The 24,813-nt window shown below is 37.2% G+C and overlaps 1 protein-coding gene across 2 annotated transcripts in view; it reads right to left on the minus strand.

Moving 5' to 3' along the window:
• Positions 1-2,483: 2,483 nt before the first annotated feature.
• The window catches only part of CCDC50 (coiled-coil domain containing 50), a 69,844-nt gene continuing 47,514 nt past the window's right edge, over positions 2,484-24,813 (minus strand). Inside the window, exons 6-12 of one of the 2 annotated variants that reach the window (XM_021692330.1) lie at positions 21,678-22,205; positions 14,929-15,044; positions 14,243-14,287; positions 14,029-14,133; positions 12,163-12,242; positions 9,038-9,141; positions 2,484-7,046 (exon numbers count right to left, since the gene is read on the minus strand). In XM_021692330.1, the coding sequence (XP_021548005.1) occupies positions 7,027-7,046; positions 9,038-9,141; positions 12,163-12,242; positions 14,029-14,133; positions 14,243-14,287; positions 14,929-15,044; positions 21,678-22,205 (998 nt within the window). In that variant the 3' untranslated portion in view covers positions 2,484-7,026. The remainder of the gene's footprint in view (positions 7,047-9,037; positions 9,142-12,162; positions 12,243-14,028; positions 14,134-14,242; positions 14,288-14,928; positions 15,045-21,677; positions 22,206-24,813) is intronic. The other variant, XM_021692331.1, reaches the window with a different exon arrangement.

A 24,813-nucleotide genomic window follows, 5' to 3' on the forward strand; every position in this document is an offset into this window, starting at 1 on the left:
AGATACCTCCTAATTTCTGCAGCATCGGTTTCCGTATCACGGCTAATCAATCAAAAAAAAAGAAGAAACAAACTTGTAAAGATAAAAAGTTAGGGACGCCTGGGTGGCTCAGTTGGTTGAACAACTACCTTCAGCTCAGATCATAATCCCAGGGTCCTGAGATCCAGCCCCATCGGGCTCAGCGGGGACCCTGCTTCCCCCTCTGCCTGACGTTCCCTCTGCTTGTGCTGACAAATAAATAAAATCTTAAAAAAAAAAAAAAAAGATAAAAAAGTTTAGCGGTAGTTATATCTATTTTCTCAAAATCCACAGAGTACCAGGTACAGTGCAGACTTGAGTTGCTGCACTCATGGAGTCTTTAGTGATACGGATTATTCTGTGAGTATCCACTTACCTGTTTTTCACCCACATACATCAAACTAAGTCACCAACCACCACACACAAAACAAAGCCACTTCTCTAAGCAACTTCAGATTTAGGAGTATTTGTTGAGGACTTCAATGTACTAGGTATCAGCATCAGATTTGAGAGTATTTGTTGACAATTTCCACGTACTAGATATCATCATCAGTGCTATACATGGTTACAGAATATGGATGCAACTGGAGTAAGAGAAAATTCTACTGTTTTTAAACAAATATCTATTAGGGTTACTTCATAAAGAAAAAATACTCCTCCTCCCAGAGCTTCCCAAGTCCTTGAATGCAGTAAAGAAAACATGAGACCATTGTAAGAAATGGATGACTTTATTAAGAGAGAAGGACAAGACTGGTGTTTGCCTCAAACCATCCAGGAAAACAAGCACACAGACATATACATACTTTGGTTTAAAAATTATTCATAATATTAATGTTAAACCTGATATTTAAACAATCAAATGGGACATGAGTGTGGAAAACAAACCATAAAAACATAAGCTTGCATAGATGAACTAATGTAGATGTAGAACTGGCATTTAAGGGAGGCATGAGCACTGGAGAGTGCTGACTGACATGACCACCTCAACCTCCCAAGACACACGGAAGTCACCAGCACCATGTTTCTCGTGTTCCTCAATGAGGTCATCAACAGGAACGACTTGTGCTGTGTGAAGGTGAACGGAAATAGACAGTTTCCATCAGCCTAGTCCAGATAGGTGTGTACATACCCACCAGTACTCAACACCAGTCACCTTTAAGGCATCCAGAGAGTGTCCCTCACAGTTTCATCTAATCTCTAAATAGGCATGTGGTTTGAGGTGGCCTCTTTGTTTTCTGTCCTCAGACAGACAACTGGATTCCATCAAGGTTCTGTTCAGTTCCATGAAGTAGCTATTTCAAAGCTGCCTTTCCTTCTGGGGCTCGGCTACAAGTTGATGAGCACTTGGGTTAACATCTCACTCATTTTTTAAACATATCCACATTCCAGATGCCAAAGGGCTTCTTACCAAAGAATCCAAAACTGCCTGGGCACTATGCAATTTTTCTCAGGAAAGCACTTTTCTGAATTTTAAAGACAAATGACAGCACCACCTCTCATTTCCTGAGCAACTTGATTTATATGTGCATACTCCTGTACTTTATAATCCAGCACCTTTTCAAAATATAATGTTGTTCTGGGATGGATTCTTTTTAAGGAAAACCCTATTATAGAGAATTCTTATTGTGGAACACCTATATGCTATCTTCCCACTGTATCTCCTCATTATTTATAATACTTCATGAAACAAATATTGGGCTGCCTTTAAGAGGCAGGTGAAAAATATAGCTACTTCTGAAAAAGGGCATTTGGCTTTCAGTTTATAGCAAGAGCTAAAGTTACAGCCTACAGTGATTTCAGGGGCTAATTCAATCAGAAATAAAAAAAATTCTGACATCAAAAACCCTCTTACTAAATTTAATAGCTAGAAACTATTTTAGCAATTATGGTCTGAAATTCACTGCAACAAAAATATAGCCTAAGTATGCAATGTGTAATGGTATATTCTCTTAGCTGTCTTTTTACTGCTCTTAGTCCTTGCTCTTTTGTGAAGGACATGTCCCTCAAGAACCCTGTCTTTCAATTCTCCTCTTCTTTCTATATGAACCTCAGCAATGAGTAATGGGGCACTAACTAAGATGCCTAATTAATTCGGTCCTCATCTGAAATGCTGGCAGTGCCGGCTCACTTTGCTATTGCAAGTTATTCAAAAGGAGAAACCCATCCTCTAGTTTGCCAAGAATAAACAATAGCATATAAAATGCATTAGGAACATGCTCCTAGGCAGTATTCACAGATACAGAAGGGAAGAAGATGGTTTCCAGCACTAGATATTTCCAACAAATCAACATGATTACTTAGATGATTCTGTCAATTTATGGCATCAAACACAACCTTATAAAAACACTGTGGTGTTTTCCTTACCACAGCAAAAATTTTCCTGGTTAATTTTCTTCTAAAAGTAATAAAATAGAAACATTCTTCACATCTAAGGAGCTCCCATTTCAAGTAAATGTCTCTGTTTCGTTTGGTTTTCTTTTCTTTTTTTTTTTTTTTTGTCAATGGTATGCATTTAAAAACACAAGAGGGTTGGTGAAATCCTCACAAAACAATAATAATTGACTTTGCTACACAATACAGCCTTTGGAAGTATCTTCTACATGGTCACTTTGAACAGAAAGACAGTCAACTCTCTATTCAGGAAGTGATAACCAGGAGCATCTGGCAAGGGAATTCTCACTCTCCTTCCGCCAGCCTGTTTTGGCCATGCCACTGCTCGTTCACAGACTGAGAGGCAACTCAATGAAATGATGTATCTATCAGTGTATAGGTCACCCATAGCTCAGTGGGAGGGAATCCAGAGTTTCTGATGGCAAGGATGTTTGCGGATCACCTGTGAATTGTGTATCTCAATGGAGAGTTGACGGTCATTCACATATAGGAAGTACAGTACACTAACTCGGTCAGAATCAAACTAATTTAAGGCAATACTGCTCCTCGAGACACTGCTGGCAAAAAGTGCAAGCCTCATCAGAAGAGTGACTCTGTAAGAAGTAAAATTTTCCCAGTTTACCCCTTCCTTTTTGACCTGTCTGGAAGAAAACTGCAGCATTTCTAACAACAATTAAATGTCAGGAGCAACAACAGCCTTGACTCTCCCCTTTAATAATCCTAAGTATCATCAGAGATAAATGAGATTCTCTGACCAGGAATCTGGATGACACTGTGCCCCGTGCAGCATTATCAGAACAGTCTCCAGTTCGCTCCTCCCTGACCACATTCCCTGTTATAAGCTAAAGGAGAAAAACAGGATTCTATCAACAGTAAGATAAGCAGTTATGGCTTTAAGACTCACAGGCACCACCAGATATGAGGAGAAAATGGGACCACTTTATCTAGTCGCTTCTCTGACTATGAGCAGTAAGTAAGGGACAAAGTACTTTAAAAATCTGTTTTTTCCTTTTGGCTGAAAGAACAGGTTTTGGTTATTTTACGATTGTTTCTAAAAAGCCTGCATTATGAGAATATAGCACACTACCTGCAGTGAAATCTACCTGAACGGTGTTCCTTTCACACAAATACTGTTTCCCCAAAAGGGAAAAAAAGCCTTTCAGTGCAAGTTCTATTCTGTTCTCAGTCCCTCGGAAAGCTGATTACACAGGGGTCTCACTCCCCTTATTTAGAGGGAAGCTCTTACATCCAGTCACCAGTTATCTTTCAAGAAAACCATCATTGAATAAATGACTAATCCTGATATTCCCCAAAGTGATTTTTATACAAAGGCAACACCCATTAAAAATCAAGGCCCTAAAATGTTAACCACTGATGTGGTAAACTGAATGCACCATATTATATAGCAGGTGTTTCCAAAGAACAATTTGGCACAAGACAAAAATTAGAGAATATCTGACAGTATTGAAGAAAATAATTATCCATTAAAAGTTAATTATATTTATACTGAAAAGTCCTGACATCAATGGAAATGTGTGGACAGAGTCAGCAATGACTTTATTCACCATCCAGTTCGGCTGCAGACCATAGTAGAGAAGGAAAGGGGAAAACGGGTCCGGTTCACAATTTTCTAGAGTGAGTTCAGTGGAACACAAGGCCCAAGGTCACCTTGGAAAATGTTGATGGAGATCCAAGTGGCCGCTGCAAATGTGAAAAGGTTTTCCTCCTGGGAAACATCTATCCATATTTTCTTTTCTAATTTAGATGTTTCTCTATGATCAAAAACCTAAGCCTTTTTTGAAGTTCGTTAGTCTGTTGCTGGTTGTTGTAAAGTCACTCGAGAAAAAGTAATTCAAAGGTATGCAAAGTCACTTTCTAAAAATCTCAATGTTCTTTCAAAGCATATGTAGCAACTGTCCAGTCTCCTGCAAAATAATTATGTCTAACAATGGTTTCACACTACAAATTTTTTTCAACTCAGAACATTTAATCTGACCCTTGTCGGACCTTGCTTCCAAGCAATGAATTACAAAAAGTTAGGTTGGGGGAAGAGGGTGTACACATCCAGAAGCCTTATGATAAGGCTCAAAACATACTGTGCTCATTCAGCAATACTAGTGTTAATGGGGCCTCCAGAGAAAGAAGTACAGAAAGATTGCCAAGGCCAGCATATTAGTTTACATCACAACATTAAAGCATAATACATTGTGGGTCTAAAAATTAAATTGTGTGTGGTCCAGTGGTGGAAAGAGGAACAAAACGTTCCCACATTTATAGAAATACAACCAAGTGAAAAGCAGAGAACACAGTGAAGAATGTTTGGCAGTTCCTTTTAATATAGTTGTTAGTTACTTCTATAGTCTTAAAGATAATAATTATAATATTTGAATGAGAATTGGAGGATTTAACTAAGAAGCAGAAAAGAATTACTCTGATACTCTTTAAAAAGTGTTTGCTTTACAAAAAAAAATAAAAATATTTTAAAATTCTAATTTTTTAAAAACCTAAAAAAAAAAAGTAACAAATTTTCAATACAGATGTTGAATTGGGTGTCACAGGGAACTACATCACCTCTGGCCGCTCACTAAGACAGCTGAAACACTAACATCCAAGGCTTAAATGTTAAGTGGCCTCACATTTTTTTGAATGAAAATACCTCCAGATAGCGTTTTACAGTAATAAATATGATTGGATAAAGTACATGAGAAGCAAGACAAATGCAGAATTTTTAAAGTAAATCTGATCACCGCATGAGATAGAAAAATAAACATTTATGAAATAAAAATATGGCAAATGATGTTGCCCATTTGCCTATCAAAAGAAAAATACATTGTGTTTTCTTTAAAGTTACCACAAAAAAACTTTTTAAAACATGAAGCAAAATCACAGGGCAGACAAAGAAAAACATAGCATTAATAGAAGTCAACAAGGCCTAAGTTTTGGATACTGAAAGCACCCTATAGAATGTGACTAAGGCTAGGACCTCCATCTCATCAGCCCTTGCCTACTTAACTCTGCTTCATTCATGTCATCAGGGTCATTCAAAGTCCTGTTTGTTTTTCTCTTTCCCCATTTCTTGAAAATGACTCATCTTTTAGGGTTTCTTTCTTTCTATATTATCATTTCCCTAAAACTTGACTCTTAGCAACCTTTCACCCAAGTTTCTGCAATCCAAAAATGTTATGAACTAAAGATCTTTCTCAAAATGAAAGGACCCAAATCCACTCTGAGAAACTATTCTAAATAGCTTCCTGAATATTGCCTGACTTGAAAGACTATCCCGAAAGATAAGGCAAACAATAGGCAGTTCCCAGTGGGAAAAGAATGGATTAACAACCTTTTTCTCTAGTCATCTGCGTATCTCTTTCCTAAACAAACACTACACTGGAATGTCAAAAACATCAAATTTATACAATGAAAAATAATGGAAAGTCAAGCCGAAGGGACATTTTTATATATGTGTAGTGTGACTGCCATTTATGTTAACTAACAAGTATGGGAAAATAAGCATTTCCACAAGGTTAAGGGCTGGACAGAGACTAGATTTCTCAAAGAGGGCTTTAAAGGTCCTGTACAAAGGAATCCAATGCCATGTATCACTAACGAATATTGTAAAGCCAATACCCGGGTGAAGAACCATTTTCTCTACTTCAACTTCATGTTGAATTAATCTGATTACTGACAGACAGATAAAATATTTTTTGAGTGGCTGCCAACAAATACCACTGTTTTTTAAGTAAGAGGAAAACTTATCTATGTCCAGAGAGAATGCTGGCATTATCACTTATATAAACATCCTTCCGATTCCACTTCCCTGGGCTCTATATGTAAATGTAATAGAAGAGAAGGGGTACAGTTTTTCACTTTTTCACTTTCAGTTGACTTTGCACAGACCTGAGTTAATAGTTCATAGAATTAAACTTTTGCCAATAAATACTAATAAATAGCCCAGTGCCCAGAGGCCTCCAAAAGATTTGCTGTTCAGCAGAAGCAAAGAAAGTGTCAGAGAATGACATCTGGGCCAATTCTCCCAGGAGAGCTTATAAGGATATGCAAAACTGCTAGTCCTGGTGGTCAAAATAACATGTTCCAGCTGTTCCAGGTTTTGTTTGTTTGTTTTAATACTTTATGGTTGTGATTTTTTTTATTTTCTTGAATACAAAAAGCAAAAGATCCTTCAATATACCATACACTAATGCACGAAAAAAAGCTATTTCTTATATTCTTTTATTCTGTATTGCATCCAAACATTGTTTTACTCTGATCATAATCTCCACAAAATTCTAACGGCTAAATAAAGCCTAGTCTCTAGATACCAGTACTCCACACCTAACAAAAATGACATTTTACAGAGCTTTTAGATACTATATCCCAGGAAGCATATGCAGCAGAGAGGTGGCCAGTATTCAGAAGCTAGATTTTCTTGTACTGCCCAAGTGATCAGGAATAACCAAAACATTTTCAATGAATTAAAATTATTTACGGCCAGCAGAACACTTGAAGATAAATCCCAGGAATACAAATACAGGAGGGAAAAAAATGAGTGTGGAACACATTCTGTATCATCCAGTAATGATTGCTACAGTGAGTCCGTTCTCAAGGCAGATTCCTAGGGTTTTACTGCTTATGATGGAAACCTTGGAAAGGAGAAAAGAAGAAACATCATTAAAGAAAAACCTCAGAAATGCTCTGCTTTCTCCCTGCTCAGGCAAAATCATTTATCTTTATTTCTATGCATGTTTTCTTTGTTCTTTACTGTAAAATATTTACATACAGAGTCGCTGTGTTATTTCAGTATTATATATCAAATGTATGTCAAAGACAAAGGGCCTCCCCTAAAAAGTAGTGCATCAATTTGAGGGAAAAAAATCATGAGATACTTCCAGTTAAGCCAGCCATGATGGAAAGTCCACCAACTGATGGAAATTGTAGTGTATGGGGTTGTTTTGGTAATGTCCAACTAATTCCATCTTTTACATAATGTCTTTTGTCGGATCAACACTGGATGAATGTCTGAATGGAGAGGGTTGGGGTGAGGAGAGCTTTCTAAAAAAATATAAATGCTTGGCAACCTCCCTCCCCTGGAAATTCTGATCTAGTCAGTCTGGAGTAGCACTGTACATTGATATTCTGTAATGACCACTGGAAAAAAAAATTAAGTTTGGGAAGATTTGGAAAAGGATAATAAAAACATGACCTAAGAAATCTTCAAAAGCTGTAACAAACAACAGACATCAATTTACAGGACCCACTATTTGTAAAGTCTATTGCAATGTGCTTTCATGTATTTAATTTATATGATCCTGACAACACTGACACTATTAAAATCACTTCCATTTTCAGATGAAAAAATTAATATAAGAATTACCACCTTTTCATTATTTCATTTTATGAGTATCATAAAAATACACATAAGTGAATTTGTGTATGCTTGGAAGAACAGCGACATGCAACTGATGAGGCAACAGAAGGCTGGCTGAATACAAAACATAAGCGGACAACCTACAACCTCCCCCATCCCCCCACTCCTGAGTGGGACATGTGTGACATTCTTCCAGGAATCTCCTAATCTTAATGTTAATGCCTCTAGATGCCTTGCTAGAGGGGAAAAACAACATTAACTTGACAAATGGCAAGGCCTCCGGTATCTTGGTATCTTGTAGGTCCTCCTTAGCAGATGAAAATTCTCTTGAAACCTTAGCAGATGAAAATTCTCCTGAAACCTCCCTTTTCCTTACCTCCCCCAACACCATAGTATATAATCAGTCACCCCCTCACAACCCCTGTGCAGCAGCTCTTTCTGCCCACGGGTCCTGACCCCATGCTTTAATAAACCACCATTTTGCACCAAAGACGTCTTCTTAGTAGTCGGCTCTGGACTCCACCCCACTGAACCTCACCTATCTATTCCTTTCATTTTAAAGATTTGGTACATATAAAACAAAATAAAATACAATACAATACAATAAAGATCTGGTCCAACTTAGACCTCATATTCTTTCCTCATCTCCTTTGCCCTGATTTTCTTTTGTGTGATAAAAGTTTTGTGTGAATTGTACACGTATGTATGTACTTTATTTTTTATTTTTTAATTTTTCTTTTTTTAACTTTTTATCTAAATTCCAGTTAGTTAACATACAGTGTAATATTAGTTTCAGGTGTACAGTGTAGTGATTCAACACTTCTCTACATAGCACCTGGAGCTCATCACAAGTGCCCTCCTCAATCCCAATCACCTATTTCATCCATCCCCCCCTTGCCCCTCCTTTCTGATAACCATGACTTTGTTCTCTATAGTTAAGAGTCTGTTTTCTTGGTTTGACTCTCTTTTTTTCTTTTCCCTTTGCTCCTTTGTTTAGTCACCCTTTTAACAATCTGATGAAAGCTACAAATTCTCCCTGGAGGAAAATGCACATACATATACAATCTTGCATTCAGGTTAAGGTGTTTTGTTTCCTGTTTTATCTTTTTTTTTTTAACAAATGAAGAATACTGTAATAATCTTCCAAAAGGAAGGACAACTTATTTTGCCACTCTAGCAATCTATAAGACATCATCTGATATTTCCAGCATAGCATGAGGATTATTAAAAAAAAATCCTAAGCTTGATCATATATATTTTTCTTACCTTTATGGGAGGATTCTGATTTTGAGAAATGACGTGTGGAATTATGGTTTGTAAAATGAGTGTAATCCAAATCTTCAGCCTCTGTCATGGTAGGTGGTGGTGGCCTGAAGGGAAGTCAGAATTTAAAGAGATATTCTAATAAGTGGTGACCACAACTCCACCTCTCATTGGAATACATGGTAAAACATTTTGGTAGAAATGCAAAGCTACAGTGTAGGAGAATTCTCATCTTAGTTCCTTGCCTACTGTGTGACCTTGAATAAATTATTTTATTTTACTGTTCCTTTGCTTTGATGCACATAATTCAATAAAAACAAATATTTTCTGAGCACCTAATATGTGTGAGGCACTGTGCTAAGGACTAGAGAAGCAAACACAAATGAGATGTGTGACCACTGCCATTAATGAGAAATCAACTTTGTTTTGGTAGGTTTTATGAAGAAAAAAGGAAAGGATAGAAGGGAAGTAATAAAGAAAGTTAAGAAAGGAAGAAAGAAAAATGGAGAGAGGGTGAGGGTAGCAGGAGGACAGGAAAAAAGGAAAGGGGAGGGAGAAGACATGGGTCAGCATATAAAATCTAGAGCAAAGTCGCTCAATCCACTAGGTGGCAAAGCAGAGCTTAGAGAAGGAAAGGACAGTCCTACATTGGCAACTTTTCATGTCAAAAGAAGACAAAATGTAAAAACACTGGGGAATTTTTGCTACTCCAAAATTTTAATTATTTTAAAATCATGTTACAGAGATTTTCTTGCAAACATTTGGCACTGATGAAGATAAGAACAAAATCCTTTTTTTGGTTGTTGTTCCTCAGAGGTATACTTAAATGTTGCATTAAAGCATGGAACCAGATGAGGTAACAAAATACATCAAATATATAACCACGTTGTAGGATGTTTTTTGTAACCATATATGCAATGTGGAAGGCGTCAGTATACTGCAGTTCAGAAAGTTATGATGAGTTTGGTACAAAGGGCTCTGTCATATAAGAATAAAGACAAGTGATTTTAAATTTCCCACTCAGTCCCTAAGCACCAGGTCTCTTGCTGGGTATTTGGAGTCTGACACAGGTCAGCACAGGATGTAAACTTGTGTATATACTGAGGACTGTGCTATGGGTTCTACTCAGATGATCTCAATTAACTTTCAGTACAAGTCTGCAGGGCAGCTATCACACACATATTTTAGAGGTATATTAGGTTAGATGAGGTAAGTGATCTGTCCAAGCTCAGACAGTTGTTAGGTGGCAGGGGTGGGGCTCAAACTCAACTGCACTTCAAAATCAGTGTGCTCTTTACTACACTCTGCTGTGCTACACAGGTGTGTATTTTTATCAGCAGCAGTATCTGCATTCAAGACTACACACATACACACACACACACATATGTATCTTATACTTGCAAACGGTATTTGGCTTATTTTTTTTATATTTTCATCCTTTTGTTATACATATATAATATATAATTAATGTGAGCATAACAAATGATATGGTATTTTTGATTTTTCTTTCTGTAACTGATAAAGACAAGTGTTCCCTTCAAGTCAAAAAAGACTTCAGTTCTACCAGTCATAGGTCACTTTCACTCATTTATAATAGCTATTTTTAATATAGGCTCATTTGATTATTTACTCTTCAATATGCCAAATATTTTTAAAGTTAACTATTACATTTCAGAAACTTGTTTTCAACTTTAATACATCTTTTTAGATAGACATCCCAGATTGGTCTATCATATCTGATGTCAAAATTATTAGTGTTCTAAAGAGCCCCAAAATTTGGAAGACTCGGAAAAACCCAAAAGATTATTTTAATTCAGTTGACTAAAGAAAACATAATAAACCATGCCTATACTGAGAAGAGATTAATTACTTCTTACTTTACTTGGATATTGCAGGGATGAAAATAAAGTCGGCCTTAAAAAAAACCTTTGGCATGTGCTTAACTAAAAGATACAAGAACCAACTTTAAACAACTGACAGAATATACTACTGTTGCCCTAAGAGCCTTACAAACCTGATGTAGTTTTCTGAAGGATATTATCTTCTAAAAGCCCACGGGTTTAAAAATAGAATACAGTTGTTTTTTTTTTTTTTTTTTTTTTTTTAAGTAGGTGGGCGTGGAGGAGCCAATGTGGGGCTTGAACTCATGACCCTGAGATCAAGACCTGAGCTGAGATCAACAGTCAGATGTTTAACTGACTGAGCCACCCAGGCATCCCAAAAGAATTTGGCCTTTTAAGGACACTACATATATTCACTTTAAGTCAACATGTCTAGCAGCTTAAGTGTGGGCAATGAGTGGCAACAGTGTGTATTTTCCAATGTGATAAAAGTTAATACATAAATTAATAATCAGGACCAATATTCAAAGTTTTAAAAGAGTTTTCAAATGTTAAATTTAGTGTTACTTTTGTCTTTTTGTATATAATATTCTTTCTATTCCAATCAAGTTTTGTTTTGAAAAGCAACAGAAAGCAATAAAGAACAAAAGAAAGAAAAAAAAAAAGGATTGCTTCCCCAGAGACTTAAATATTGCCAACTTCAGGTATGAGGTAAAAAGACAGCAACTGCTCCATGAACTATGATCCCAGACTGTTTGAGAAAAGTCTGAAAGTACATACACCATAACCACAGCTATTTGATCTAGTGGGATTTAGAATAGTCTACCATGTCCTCAAATAAGTGTTTGCCAAGACTTTGAGACTCATGCAGAAACTAATTTAAGCATGTGTAAATGTCATGCACACACCAGCGTGACCATGAAACTCTAGCCCTGCATAGGTAAAACTTTGAACTTTAAAACCTGAGATTTTACTGGGAAAATGGTTAAGCTCATCACTCCTTAGCTGAGGACAGTGAATCCAAAGACAAGAATTGGTCCTAACAAAAAACACATCATTCTTTATACGCCCTAGTTTCTATAAAATTACAATCTTCCTGATTTGACTTGTTCGGTCCAGTTTAAGAATGGAAACAAAGTTTGAGAATAATCCTGCAAGACTTGATATCACTTTACAACTGCCAACATCTGGATCTCCTCTCTAAAGAACACTCTTCTCAGACAATCGACATCTCCTTACTCACCCCAAAGTCAAGTTCCTCACTCCCCTTTTCAGGTGGCATCTTACCGTGCTGGCCTGTCATTCTTAGAACGGTGAGGGTCATCACTCTCTTTTGACTTTGAGTGTGCCGATTTAGTTGTTTTTGGCTAAGGACAGAAAAAAAAAAAAAAAAAAGAGAAAGAAAAACACACATATAGAAAACGGCAAATAAACAGAAAGATTGTTAGGTTTAGAAAATATCTAAATCATGTCAAACTCTAGTAATTTCAACTTACACTCAGTTAAACAACCTAAGATATTTTTACACATGGCCACTCAGAGATTAAAAAAAAAATTATAGTCACATACGTACACTGGAAGCGGTCAGGGCAGCCAGATGAGTGGGCTAACTACACATGAACATGCTCCCCAACAGCAGTGTGCCAGCTACCCATTATTAACATAATAGCTGCACAGCAGCTGACAAGAACTTCCCGAGTCTACGGAATGTAGGTCTGTGCTCTTAAACTTATTTCTGAACATCTGACTTGGGGATGGCGATTTTCAAGCCAGGAAACTAAGGAACATTCAATCCAACCTTTCTAAGAGAAGAACTATACCAGCACGAATTACAGAATGTAGAAATTAAAGAAGTCTTGATACTTGCTAGAAATGTGGCTTTCCCCTTTTATTTGCCTGATTTGCAATTCTTAAAAATACTTAACTTCTTCATGGTTGAGCTAACAAAGAATTGAGTAACTCCCAGGCAATTATCTGTAGCTTAACTTATATAGCAGAAGCATACGGGAGCCCTTCTACTAAAATGAAATACATCTGTTAAGAAAAATCCTGAATTACTAAGAGGGTAAAAGAAAGAGAGACCTATACATAATTAATAATGCTTTCATTTGTTTTCAGACTGACAACTGAATAACTGAGCAGCAGGAAACAGTAGAGCAATGCTATTATCATGGTTTCGAAGTCCTCTTTTTCCTCCTAATCAGTGTTGAAACTGAGACAGAACCAGAGACCCAAGGGAGGAATTTGTTCGAAGGACAGAGAAAGAGAGAACAGTGCTAAACATCACCATGTCATGAATACACAGCCTAGCTGCATCCTCCCAGGCCTAGTACAAACTCCCTCTCTGAAAACCCTTTACCTTAGGAATTCTTCCTCCCTGCAGCTCTGCTCTTCTTCTACTCTGCTTTCTTCAGCCAGCTTGACCTTGTATTTGTTAGCTGTCTACACTGTCCTGGTTGTCCTCCTACATTATACAGTATTATGAGGAAAATATATCTTTGACCGTCCCTGTTAAGTCCAGAGTGGTGCACTGCACACAGTAACTAAAGAGTAAAGTCTGTGAAACTGGACGTGCAACCACCACGTACAATAATTACATTACTTTACAGCAGAATAAACTGCAGTCACTATTTTGTCTAGTGTTTCTGATTAATGAGGGGAAGACGACAGTCCAGGCTCTTGCTAGACAGTTCCTACTCTCTGACATAAGCAATGGTTGCTGGTGGTATCTACCAGTCTGCCATGGATCAAGTTGTCAGAGGAAAGAGAAATAATGGGTATGTGACCATGGATGCACAATATAAGCACACAGAGAAAGGAGAAAGAGAAAGAAAAGGCCACTGGAGAAACAGGAAAGCATGTGAAAATACTATATTCTCCTGTAAGGTAAATATTAGTAAAACTAAGATTGCTCATGACCAGAGGCACCCGCACCTCAACTGATCTTAAAATCAATGGAATGAGTTTTCAATCTTAGCAGTTATCTTTTCACAGTTACTTTGAAGAATTACGATTTTTTGTAATGAAGTCACTTTTACAAATTAGATTCATATACGCAATAGAGAATTTGTATACCCTAAATACAGTCGCAGAACTTATCCTAAAAGCAAAGTCCCCATTATAAAAATCAGAAAAACAATGAACAGAACTTACCTTCCAGTCAGGGTCATGCTTCCTTTTGTCCAAAGACGATTTCTCCCGCTCCTTGGCCTTCTTGTAAGCTTTCTTTTCTTCAGCCATGAGAAGTCTAGCGATTTCCTAAACAAAATCCAGTCAATACCATTGACTGCAGAGTTGTGGGCAAAAACTACTGGGATATTTCTAAAGAGTACTGGCTAAACAGACTTATTAACTAATATGAACTCACCTCATCCTGCGCTACTTGAGCTGCTCTCACGTCCACCTGGGTAGCCTAGTGTATAGAAAATACACAAAAGAGTAATTTAATTAGAATCTGTGCTGTCCATTTTAAAAAGTCTTCCATAAAGGGGCGGCCTGGGTGGCTCAGTCATTAAGCATCTGCCTTCGGCTCAGGTCATGTTCCCAGGGTCCTGGGATCGAGCCCCGCATCGGGCTCCCTGCTCGGCGGGAAGCCTGCTTCTCCCTCTCCCACTCCCCCTGCTTGTGTTCTCTCTCTCTCTCTCTCTCACACTGTGTCTCTGTCAAATAAATAAATAAAATCTTAAAAAAAAACCTTCCAAAAAATAAACCGGTATTTCAAACCAGGTGTAGTTAACATCCCTCAAGTTTAGTTGGTATACTTTCACCAGCCAGAGCAGGGGCTATTTTTATCAAATTCCAAAGCAGATTACTAAAGGATTATCTGAACTCAATAACAGAGAGAGAGGGATATGGAATTCTGTTGCTAATGCTTACTCAGTAAGTGAAACTGGACAGTCTATTCCCATTGTGTGGATTTTTCCACCCATAAAAAAAGATACCAGCTTCTCAACTCATAAAGGTTCATTATGCCTATTACATAATCTCAAGAATGATTCAATTCAAGAAAACCTAGTGATTATCACCTAAACTTTTGCATGAAAATTTGCTCACCAAAATTTCCTCCTCTTGCAGTTTTCTGGCAATTTCAGCATCATACCATTCTTGATCTCTGTGGGCCACTTGTGATGGAGTAGAGACAGCTTCTTTCATCCCTCTTGGCTTCATTCCTAGAAAAACTCAATGTAATGAGGCAACTGCACTTGTTTTCTGAAAAGGTGCAAAACTTAAGGTTAAGTTCTTCTTTAGTATCTACCACTGGCAATACTGTGACCACCACAGAATTCAGTGTAGGGTGCGCCTGAAATAATTTTTCCCCTAGGCATAGAAGTGGCAAGGCAGATTATCCACACATTGAAACAAAGTTACCCACACAAAACTGCCAGGCAAAAAACTCCCCTTTCACATAGTTTCTTCAACAGCAGAAAATCACGCAATGAACTCTAAGTGAGGCTTCTGCAAAACAGCAAGTGAAAAGAAACGTGAAGTCATTGAAATAAAAAATAGAGTAAAGAAAGGTACAGAGTTGGGAGCTTTAAAGAGGCTAAACTGTCAAGACTGGATGAAATGAGGGTCTTCCTTCTATTTAACTCAGCCTTGCATACTTTACTTCAGAGGAAACAGAAACAGTATCACCTGGGAGTTATGTGACAGTACCTTTGAGCTGACCAGTGACTCCAACATAGCTTCTGCTCTGATGGTCAACAAACCCACCTGCTTTTAGATCTTTCCTACAGCTTTGATTAGTTCAAAGCTAAATTTTAGGCAAGATATAATGTAAGGGAAATACCAGAGAACATAATGAATGACCTTAGATTTCTATTCCTCTGAGGGAAAAGGTACATGGGGAACTGATGGGAAATTTTGGCATTTTACTTTGAAATGTTATAAGCAACATGTATTCCTTTTATAACTTTTAATCAAGTGGTAACTGCTAATGTTTATTTCAAAATTGCAGATATATCCCTCTTGGTATCCTGTATAAATTACAATTATTCAACAATGTGAATGTATTGTATTCAGAAGTAATACAAATCTCTAATGCCATGAACAAGATTAACCATCTGGAATAGTGACTTCCAGTAAATGAACTACTGAAGGGAGAAAGAAAATTTACTCCTAATTGCCTACTTCTTTGTATCAGTGGTTGTCAACCCTAGCTATATATTAAACTCACTTGGGGTGCTTTAAATAAACATAAAAATCCTTGACTCAAACCTCAAGGATTCTAATTTAAGTAGCCTGGATGAGAATCTGGCTGTCGGTACTTTGGTTGATTGTTTTAAATCCGGCCGTTGGTACTCAGGATGATTGTTTTAAATCCTAATAGTTGATGCTTGCTTGAAATTGGCATTGAAACTACTAGTTTACTGTATTATAGCCATCAGAATAACCATACATTAAAACAATTTTTATCAAAATGCCTCACTACACTGACAAAAGGGAAGAAAAAAAATACAACTAAATTCTGGGCACATGAAGAAATTTAAATTATCTGGTGAAGTCTCTCTTTATAGAGCTTTATACCAAGCTTTGTGGTAAATCCAAAAGCCATGGACTCATCTGTCTTCCCCACAGATACAGACTATTAAACCTGGCTTTCTTAGCTTCAGGCCTATTAGCACCTGTTTATTCAGAATACAGAATCCACTTCAACTTCCCATCATCTCTAGAGCTACTGACTCTTATATTGCTGGGCTGGGCTGGCTCTAATCCAGATTTCTGAGTGGTTTGGGACAGTCAGGAAAAAGAGAGATATTCCCAAGAGTGGACCATATTTAAATGAAATATAAACCTCCCTGAGTTACCATTAGTTCGGTCATAACTAGAAAACAGTATTTCAGGGAAAATAAATGGAATTAGATAGGGAACTGGAAATTGGACAAAGTCAGTGGAAAAGAGGCTGTGATACTATTCTCCCATCTATAGGAAACTGATACTTCTTTAAGCAGCTCAAAGCTTCACTGAGTCTCACAGGAAAGATCACACTTAGGCCTTACTCCTTCCATTTTGCCACCAGTGAAAGAAACAACAGAGTGGGATGTGCTCAGATTTCAACACACTAAACCTTCTCCACTCTTACTCTACATCACAGAATTCACTGAGAAAATATTTTGTTTTAGTGTCTTTCAAAGACACTTAGAAGACATTCAGACTTAATTGGTTTGACAGGGTGATATGACTGTCACTTCCAGGCAGTTTAAAAGAAAATTATACATAGGTCAATGGAACAGAATAGAGAGCCCAGAAATAAATCCATGGGTATATGTTCAATTAACCTATGACAAAGAAGCCAAGAATATACAATGGAGAAAAGACAGTCTCTTCAGTAAATGGTGCTGGGAAAACTGGACAGCTACATGCAAAAGAATGAAACTAGACTTATACTACATAAAAAAATTAACTCAAGTGGATTACAGACCTGAAACCATAAAACTGAAAAGAAAACATAAGCTCTCAGAAATGATTTTTTTGGATTTGACACCAAAGTAAAGGCAACAAGAGGAAAACTAAACAACTGGGAATACATCAAACTTAAACACTTCTACCCAGCAAAGAAAACCATTAACAAAAGGAAAATACAACCTATGGAATGGGAGAAAATATTTACAAATTTGATAAGAGGTTAATATCCAAAATATATAAAGAACTCATACAACTCAATAGCAAAAAACAATCTGATTTAAAAATGGGCAGATGTTCTGAATAAATATTTTTCCAAAGAAGACACACAGATGGCCAACAGGTACACGAAAAGGTGCTCCACATCACTAATCATCAGGGAAATGCAAATCAAAACCACAATGAAGTATCGCTTTGCACCTGTTAGAATGACTATTATCAAAAAGACAAGAAATAATGAGTGTTGGGGAGGATGTGGAGAAAAGGGAACCCTTATGCACTGTTGGTGGGAATGTAAATTGAAACAGCCACTGTGGAAAACAGTACGGAGGTTCCTCAGAAAATTAAAAATAGGACTACCATGTGATCCGGCAATTCCACTTTTGGGTATTTTTCTGAAAGGAACAAAAACACTAACTCAAAAAGATATACGTACCCCCATGCTCACTGCAGCATTATTTACAAAAGCTAAGACCTGGGAACAACCTAAGGGTCCATCAACATATGAATGGATAAAGAAGATGTTATACACACAATGGAATATTATTCAGTTATAAAAAAGGACATCTTGTCATTTGCAACGACATGGAAGGACCCTGATGGCATTATGCTAAGTGAACTAAGTCAGCTAGAGAGAAACAAATACCTTACTACCTCACTTACATAGAGAATCATACAAAAAGAAAATAAAAAAAGAAAAGCACTCATAGATACATAGAAGAGACTGACAGTTGCCAGAGGCAGAGGGTAGGGAGTGGGCAAAATGGGTGACGGGGGTCAAAAGGTACAAACTTCCAGTTATAAATAAATAAGCATGGTAACTACAGTTAATAATAATGTACTGCATATTTGAAAGTTGTTAGGAGAGTACATCTTAAAAGTTCTCATCACAAGAAAAAAATTTGTACCTGTATATGATGTTAACTAGATTTACTGTGACACATTTTGCAACATACACAAATATTGAATCATTACGCTGTATACCTGAAATTAATATAGTATGTTAACTATACCTCAATATAAATGAATGAATGCATGAATGAATGAATGCATAGTTAATGAGTAAGTATTTGAGGTAATACTCTCTAAGTCCCAAATATCTAGTGGGGAAACAGTTTATTTGAACTATTGATACATCACTGGAATTTACATGTCTCACAAGCAGAAAATCTCAATATTAGATTTCTGGCAGGACTGCTCACTAAATGCAGTATGCTCTGTACCAGAGGTAAGAAGAGCTCGTTTAAGTATGTAAGAAGAACTTCAGATACTACATTGGAAGGCTGTACATTATAGAAAACAGAGATGCTTAAAAAATTTTTAAAGTACAGTTAATTGAAGGAAATTAATAGAATGGCTGCTCTTATCTCAATAGCCTAAACAATCCAAAAACTAGCTTTCAGAAGATCAGGTGAGGGCCACCTGGGTGGCTCAGTTGGTTTAAGCGGCTGCCTTCAGCTCAGGTCATGATCCCAGGGATCGAGCCCCAAGTCGGGCTCCCTGCTCAGTGGGGAGTCGGCTTCTCCCTCTGTCCCCCACCCTGCTCTCTTGCTCTCTCTTTCAAATAAATAAATAAAATCTTTAAAAAAAAAAAGATCAGGGCAGCCATACTTAACAGCTGCATATTCAATTCTTTTATTTTTTCTTTTAGAGACAGAGAGAAGGGGGGAGAGAGAATCCTAAGCAGGCTCCACACTCAGCACAGAGCCCGGCAGGGGACTCGATCTCATGATCCTAAGATCATGACTGGAGCCGAAATCAAGAGTTGGACACTTAACCGACTGAGCCACCCAGGCGCCCCTCTGCACATTCAATTCTTAATCTAATCCTTGCTTGTCTTCTTTTGTTCATCATTCTCCAGTTTAAGGACACAAGAACCTCCCCCAACAAACACAAATAAAGCTTACCTTTAAATTCTCACACAATAAGCAAGTACTAATATTGAAGACACATCTATCCCAAACTTGGGATAAGGTAAAATGAGGACTGATAGATTCTTGGATATCATGCAAGAATATTTTTTCAAGAAGCCAGTCTGAAGCTTGGGGAATGTCACAGCAGAAGGGTACAAATGTTTTATGGCCCTGAGAGGCTAGAAGTTAACCTGCAGGAAGTAATAAGCTGTTATGATTTAATAGCTCATTAGAAAAGTTACCCTCAAGGAGATAGGGTTTTACTGACCTTTAGAAAGTTAACTAATCTTATATTTAATTTAGCAATTGTATTTTGCATTCCTTTTTTAACTGACTATGCAAATTGTGAGAACTAGCTCTTTGTCATCCTGCTAGTTTGTTCATTACTAACTTAAATAAAACCTTGGCCTATGCTAACAACTTTAAGTTAAACTGTGCTTTTACAAAAACAAGAATAAACACCAGTATTTAATAATTGCATTTTAAGATTGCCAGTAATCTTCTATTCTAGGGGGTCACAAAATCAAATGCCTCAGGTCTCTAGGAAGGTAATATTTGTAAAGTTGAATACAGAATGACAGATTAGCAGCTACATTTTGGTACCTGCCTAGCCACAGTGTTTTCTAAACTACTTGTGGGGGGTGCAGGGAAGAGGGAGTTTACCCACAATTCCAGTAGGAGGGTTGTGAATCAGTGTTTCATTTCATATTAGTTTTACCCTTCCTAAGCCTGTTTAAGAAAGCCTCAAGTATAACTAAAAGCCATAAAGATTAACCGGCCCTCAGAGCACACTTAAAAAGTCAGAATCACAGAATCAGGAATGTAGAGGTAGGAGCAATCCTCCCCCATGTTAGGACTCCAACATGTCTTTCTGTATTTGGGTATAGATAGTATAACTTACTATAGATAGATTATATCACTGCCTCCTCTACTCCCACATAGCTCTTTGTTCAAAGTATATCTAATTTGCAATTGTTTGTTTACATTCATTCTACTTTCTGGTTTGACTTATGCCTCTGAGGCTCAGATCCAAGCATTCATCCCCGAACATAAAGCCCGAGGCAGGAATATTTTCAGCAGATACTCAATATGGTTGCTGAACTCGTTTCATTTTCTTTATGACCAAGTCTTTTAATAACTTACATGACTAACATCAAAGGCAGAGATAACATGATAGAAGAAACCAACTGAATCAACCTGAATCTGCAACACAGAAGCCAGTTCCAGACCCAGAAGTAGAGGTTGGCTGAGCAGTGATAAGGAAGAAAATAAGAACAGATGCCTCCATGGTACTCCCCAGTAACCCTTGTGTCTCTGTAAAACTTCAGGAAGAGTAAAATAGAACCAGGGAGAGGAGTATGGTCTAATTACGACTTACAGTGAGTGGTAGAGCCACAAGGAAAACATCACCGCAGCAGTTTCCAGGTAAGAACAGAGAGAACCATTACTGTGTCAATGAAGGATGTCAGAGTTAAACCTCAAAGATGCCAGAAATTTGAGGCTCAAGTCTAACATTCACCTCCTTCCAAACAAATGCCAAGAACATACCCGATGCTGACATTTCAGAACACCAACTGCAGCCTTAGAGTCGAAGATGGTTACAGCTTAGAAAGGAACTTAAGGCAATGGTCTTCCAACTTTAAGTACGAGTCTAAAACAAGTCCAAATCACCAGGAGCAACTCCAGAAACGATCATATGAGATCCAGAACACTCCCTTTTTAGGAAAGAGCCCACCTGATTCTGACAAAAATAGCCTAAGGCCCACAGTTAGAAATATGCTGTTATAAGAGACTGCCTATTCAATCTCTCACTTTACAAATGGGAAAGATGAGACCAAGAGAAGCTAGTATTTCCAGCCTTGTTGGTTTTCTAGTCAGGTAAATATTATGAAGGCAGTGTCAACACATCTGACTTGCAACCCGAAATTCAGGAGCTTTGATTTGGTATCTGATTCTCTGGTATACGGTCTTGGCACATGAAGAACTGTATCTGGGGTGGGCACCTCCACTGCAATCTGGGGCTAAAAGACCTTGTAAGGCATTGGTGTATTTTCTTAGAAGGCAGCAGGAAAAAGGTACAAATATTTTTCCTCTTAGTATAAACTTATTAAGTAGATACCTTTTATAATATTTAGCTCCAGGATTTATTTTAAAGCCATGAGTACAAACTAGAGAGAAAGAATAGGTTGCTTAAGATCCTTATTAAATACATTTGCTTGTATGCATATACATGATACCAGGACTTTCAAGGTGACTGTCCTTCATTACCTGTGTCATGGAGCTGGAGCTGTTCCTCACTCTCTGAGAAGGGAGGAGTCCTGGGCCTGTGTCTCCTTTCTCTGTGCTCACCTTGCCCATGGTCCCTCCCATATACAGCTTCCTTGCAATGAAGCCCTGCTTTCTGTGAAGACTTGGGTGAAAGTTGGTCTTGGTGTCTGGACTGTTTTTCCCAATTCCAAGTTCGATGGATACTGTTAGCCTCCCCATCATCAAATCCAGTGCTCAGAAACACCTCACCACTGATCTTGGGAAGCGGAGGTCTCCGAAGTCTCTCATGATCAGACCGTTTCCTTTCACGCTGCTCAGTGTCAATTTGGGAGTTGGCCCTCACTTTGCCCAAGCTATAGGATGAGAGAAATCTCCCTGATGAACAATGATCTTCTAGTTCTTCCAAGTTCTCCATTGGATGTTTGGGTTTCTTGTTCCTTTGCTTCACATGGTTTCCATCACTTTGGAGTCTACATGACCTTGAGACTCCAGAACCCAATTCCCTTGCCCTCCTTGACTGTGGCTGGTCTGAGTGGAAGTGCAGGGATGTGAAAAATAGAAATGCAGGTTAACTTAATGAGAGTATGAACTCACTATACAGGAAAGACGGGGCCCAAGTTTAATGTATTTTAAAATGGAGAAGACTACTTTCTCCACTTAACAAACTGAAAAGAGGGGACAGGCATTTATTGGAATGGTCTGTGGATACATGAAGGATTCTGGGTACCCAGTCAAAAACGTAAAAGACTAAAATAAAATTATATGAAATGTATCTGAAAGAAGAGCTTGATTATGACCAGGGCGTTAATACAATACTTTAATATTTGCCAATAACAAAACCCACAGCCATTAAATGTTAAATTCTATTTATAACACCAATTTGGAACTACTTTAGGGAGAAAATAGGGGTTGAGGGAGTCTTAAAAACAGAGAACAACTAAGCCTGGTGATAACTAAGCTTTCCAGGAAGAGGCTTTCAAATATTCTTATTGGAAATGACAATAAATCTCTATCAGAATGTTGCTGGGGATTAACGTAAGAATAAAAAAATAAATAAATGAAAACAATGGATTGTGGATCACCAAAAAAAAGAATGTTGCTAATTTCCACTTAGTTTGGAGAAATGACCCAGATTTTAGTATTTCCCTACTCTCTCCCGCCATGCAGTTCAATGTGGAAAAGGACGGAATAGAGAATTTTGAGTAAATGACTCTGTTATCTTTAGATAACTCTGCTCCCAAACTTCCTTAACTTCGGCAGAGGAAAAAATTAAAAAGGGATGCCATAACAGAATACGGGAAAAGGAGTCACTTCCACCCCTACATTCATTTCAAAAAATGATACTGTACTCTTTGTATAAAAATACAGTGTGTGCTAACTATACAAGTCCCTAAATGTAACACAAAATAGCACATAGAGTGGTGCTTTTGTTAGGTCTCATTGAGGCACGAGCATACTATGAAAACAAAGGAAGGATATCACTATGCACTTTGCAAGGCATATTTATTTTAACATTTTCTAAGTACATTCTGTAATAAAAAGACATCCTAATTCCACAGAAAACTGCTAAGTTAGCTAAGATACATTCCCTGTTGAAATTACCCACTAGCTGAACTGCATTTGAAAGAGCTACCCCAATTTGATGGGATACAGAGGAAATAATGAACTATACATTTCCTTAATTTTTAGGGGTTTTGTTTCACTTTTTTTAAGTTTGTTATTGTTAATCGAATAAAGGAACAGAGGAAGAGGAGATACGTGCTAAATGTATCATTGATGCCGTAAGGGTTCTCAAAAACTTCAAATCGTTTCCTCTCGAGCTTTCCAGAAGAAAAGGAAATCTGCTTCAAAGATGACATCTAAACTAAAATCTGTCTTCTAAAAAGTTTACAAAATTATCTGCAGAATTTATTAAATTTATTTTTTACATAAAAGTGAAACAGAACAATTATTCTCTATGACAGAGAAGTATCTATTCTTTTACCAAACTATTATTTTAACTACATCTTAACAATTGAGAAAGAATCAATTGACTACTGCTGTGAATTATTAATATAATACTGACTCGCTACTTAAACAATGACCACATCTGGGGAACTATGGTTTAGTGTTAATACCAGTGTTCCACAGAGAGCTGCATGAATGAAGTCTGCCTTCCTGCCCCCCAAAAAACAAGAAGGGCTTTATTTCTGACATGGATAGGTGAGGCTATGATTGTTTTGTTGTTGCTTTTAATTCTTTCTAAAAAGTTAACTGGCATTAGTACTTCTACTTTAGGTAAGTGTACTCCAAGAATTAGCACAGAGCTGTCACTATATTTTCACAGAGTTGACAGGAAAAAATACATGCTGTCTAGTTCATTTGTGGTATCTTTAAACCTGGGAAAGAAAAGACTTGGGTTGGGGAATCTGTTTGAATCCTTTGAAACCCTATCCAGTTAAGGACTGAGACTTGTATGTTTCTTGGGACCAAGTTATTTGGCAAATATAATTAACTTACTTATAGCCAATGCATATATATTTATATGCACACATACATATATGTACACATTTTATCTGTGTGCTTCCATGTTTGTCTTTCAGAATAAGATGATTTTTGCATAGATATGCAAGATACTGTTATATACATAATACTGATATATGCATAAACAACAGTACTTTAGAGTTTAAGTCCTCACCAAAATTACATTATTTGACCTTCTCAACATCCACGTGAAGGATGTATTTTTAAAATCTCCATTTTATAGATGAGAAAAAGGTTTAGTGTGATTACAGTAGATAACTTCCCAACACTACAATTGTTCTAAGGAAGGCATGGAACTTGAACTAAGGTCTTATGACTCCAAAGACCATGACTTAAAAAAAATTACTAATACACCTATGATACAGGTATGGCTTTGAAAGAAAAACATGGATTCACAAATGAACAAGACATACCTTTTCAGCTGATATAAATCTGACATATGTTTTAGATAATTTCAAATTTGCAGAAAATCTATAAATGATCATTTTTAAGATTTAAGCTTAAGTAAAATAAAAGCGAAAAAGAAAACCATTTCTATAATGATCTACTTTAATTATTATGTAATTAAGGCAAAAATCATAGTATACATAAAGATAGAGAAGCGCAATTAAAT

Source organism: Neomonachus schauinslandi, chromosome 1, assembly GCF_002201575.2.
Source record: "Neomonachus schauinslandi chromosome 1, ASM220157v2, whole genome shotgun sequence".
In the NCBI taxonomy this organism is placed as follows: domain Eukaryota; kingdom Metazoa; phylum Chordata; class Mammalia; order Carnivora; family Phocidae; genus Neomonachus; species Neomonachus schauinslandi.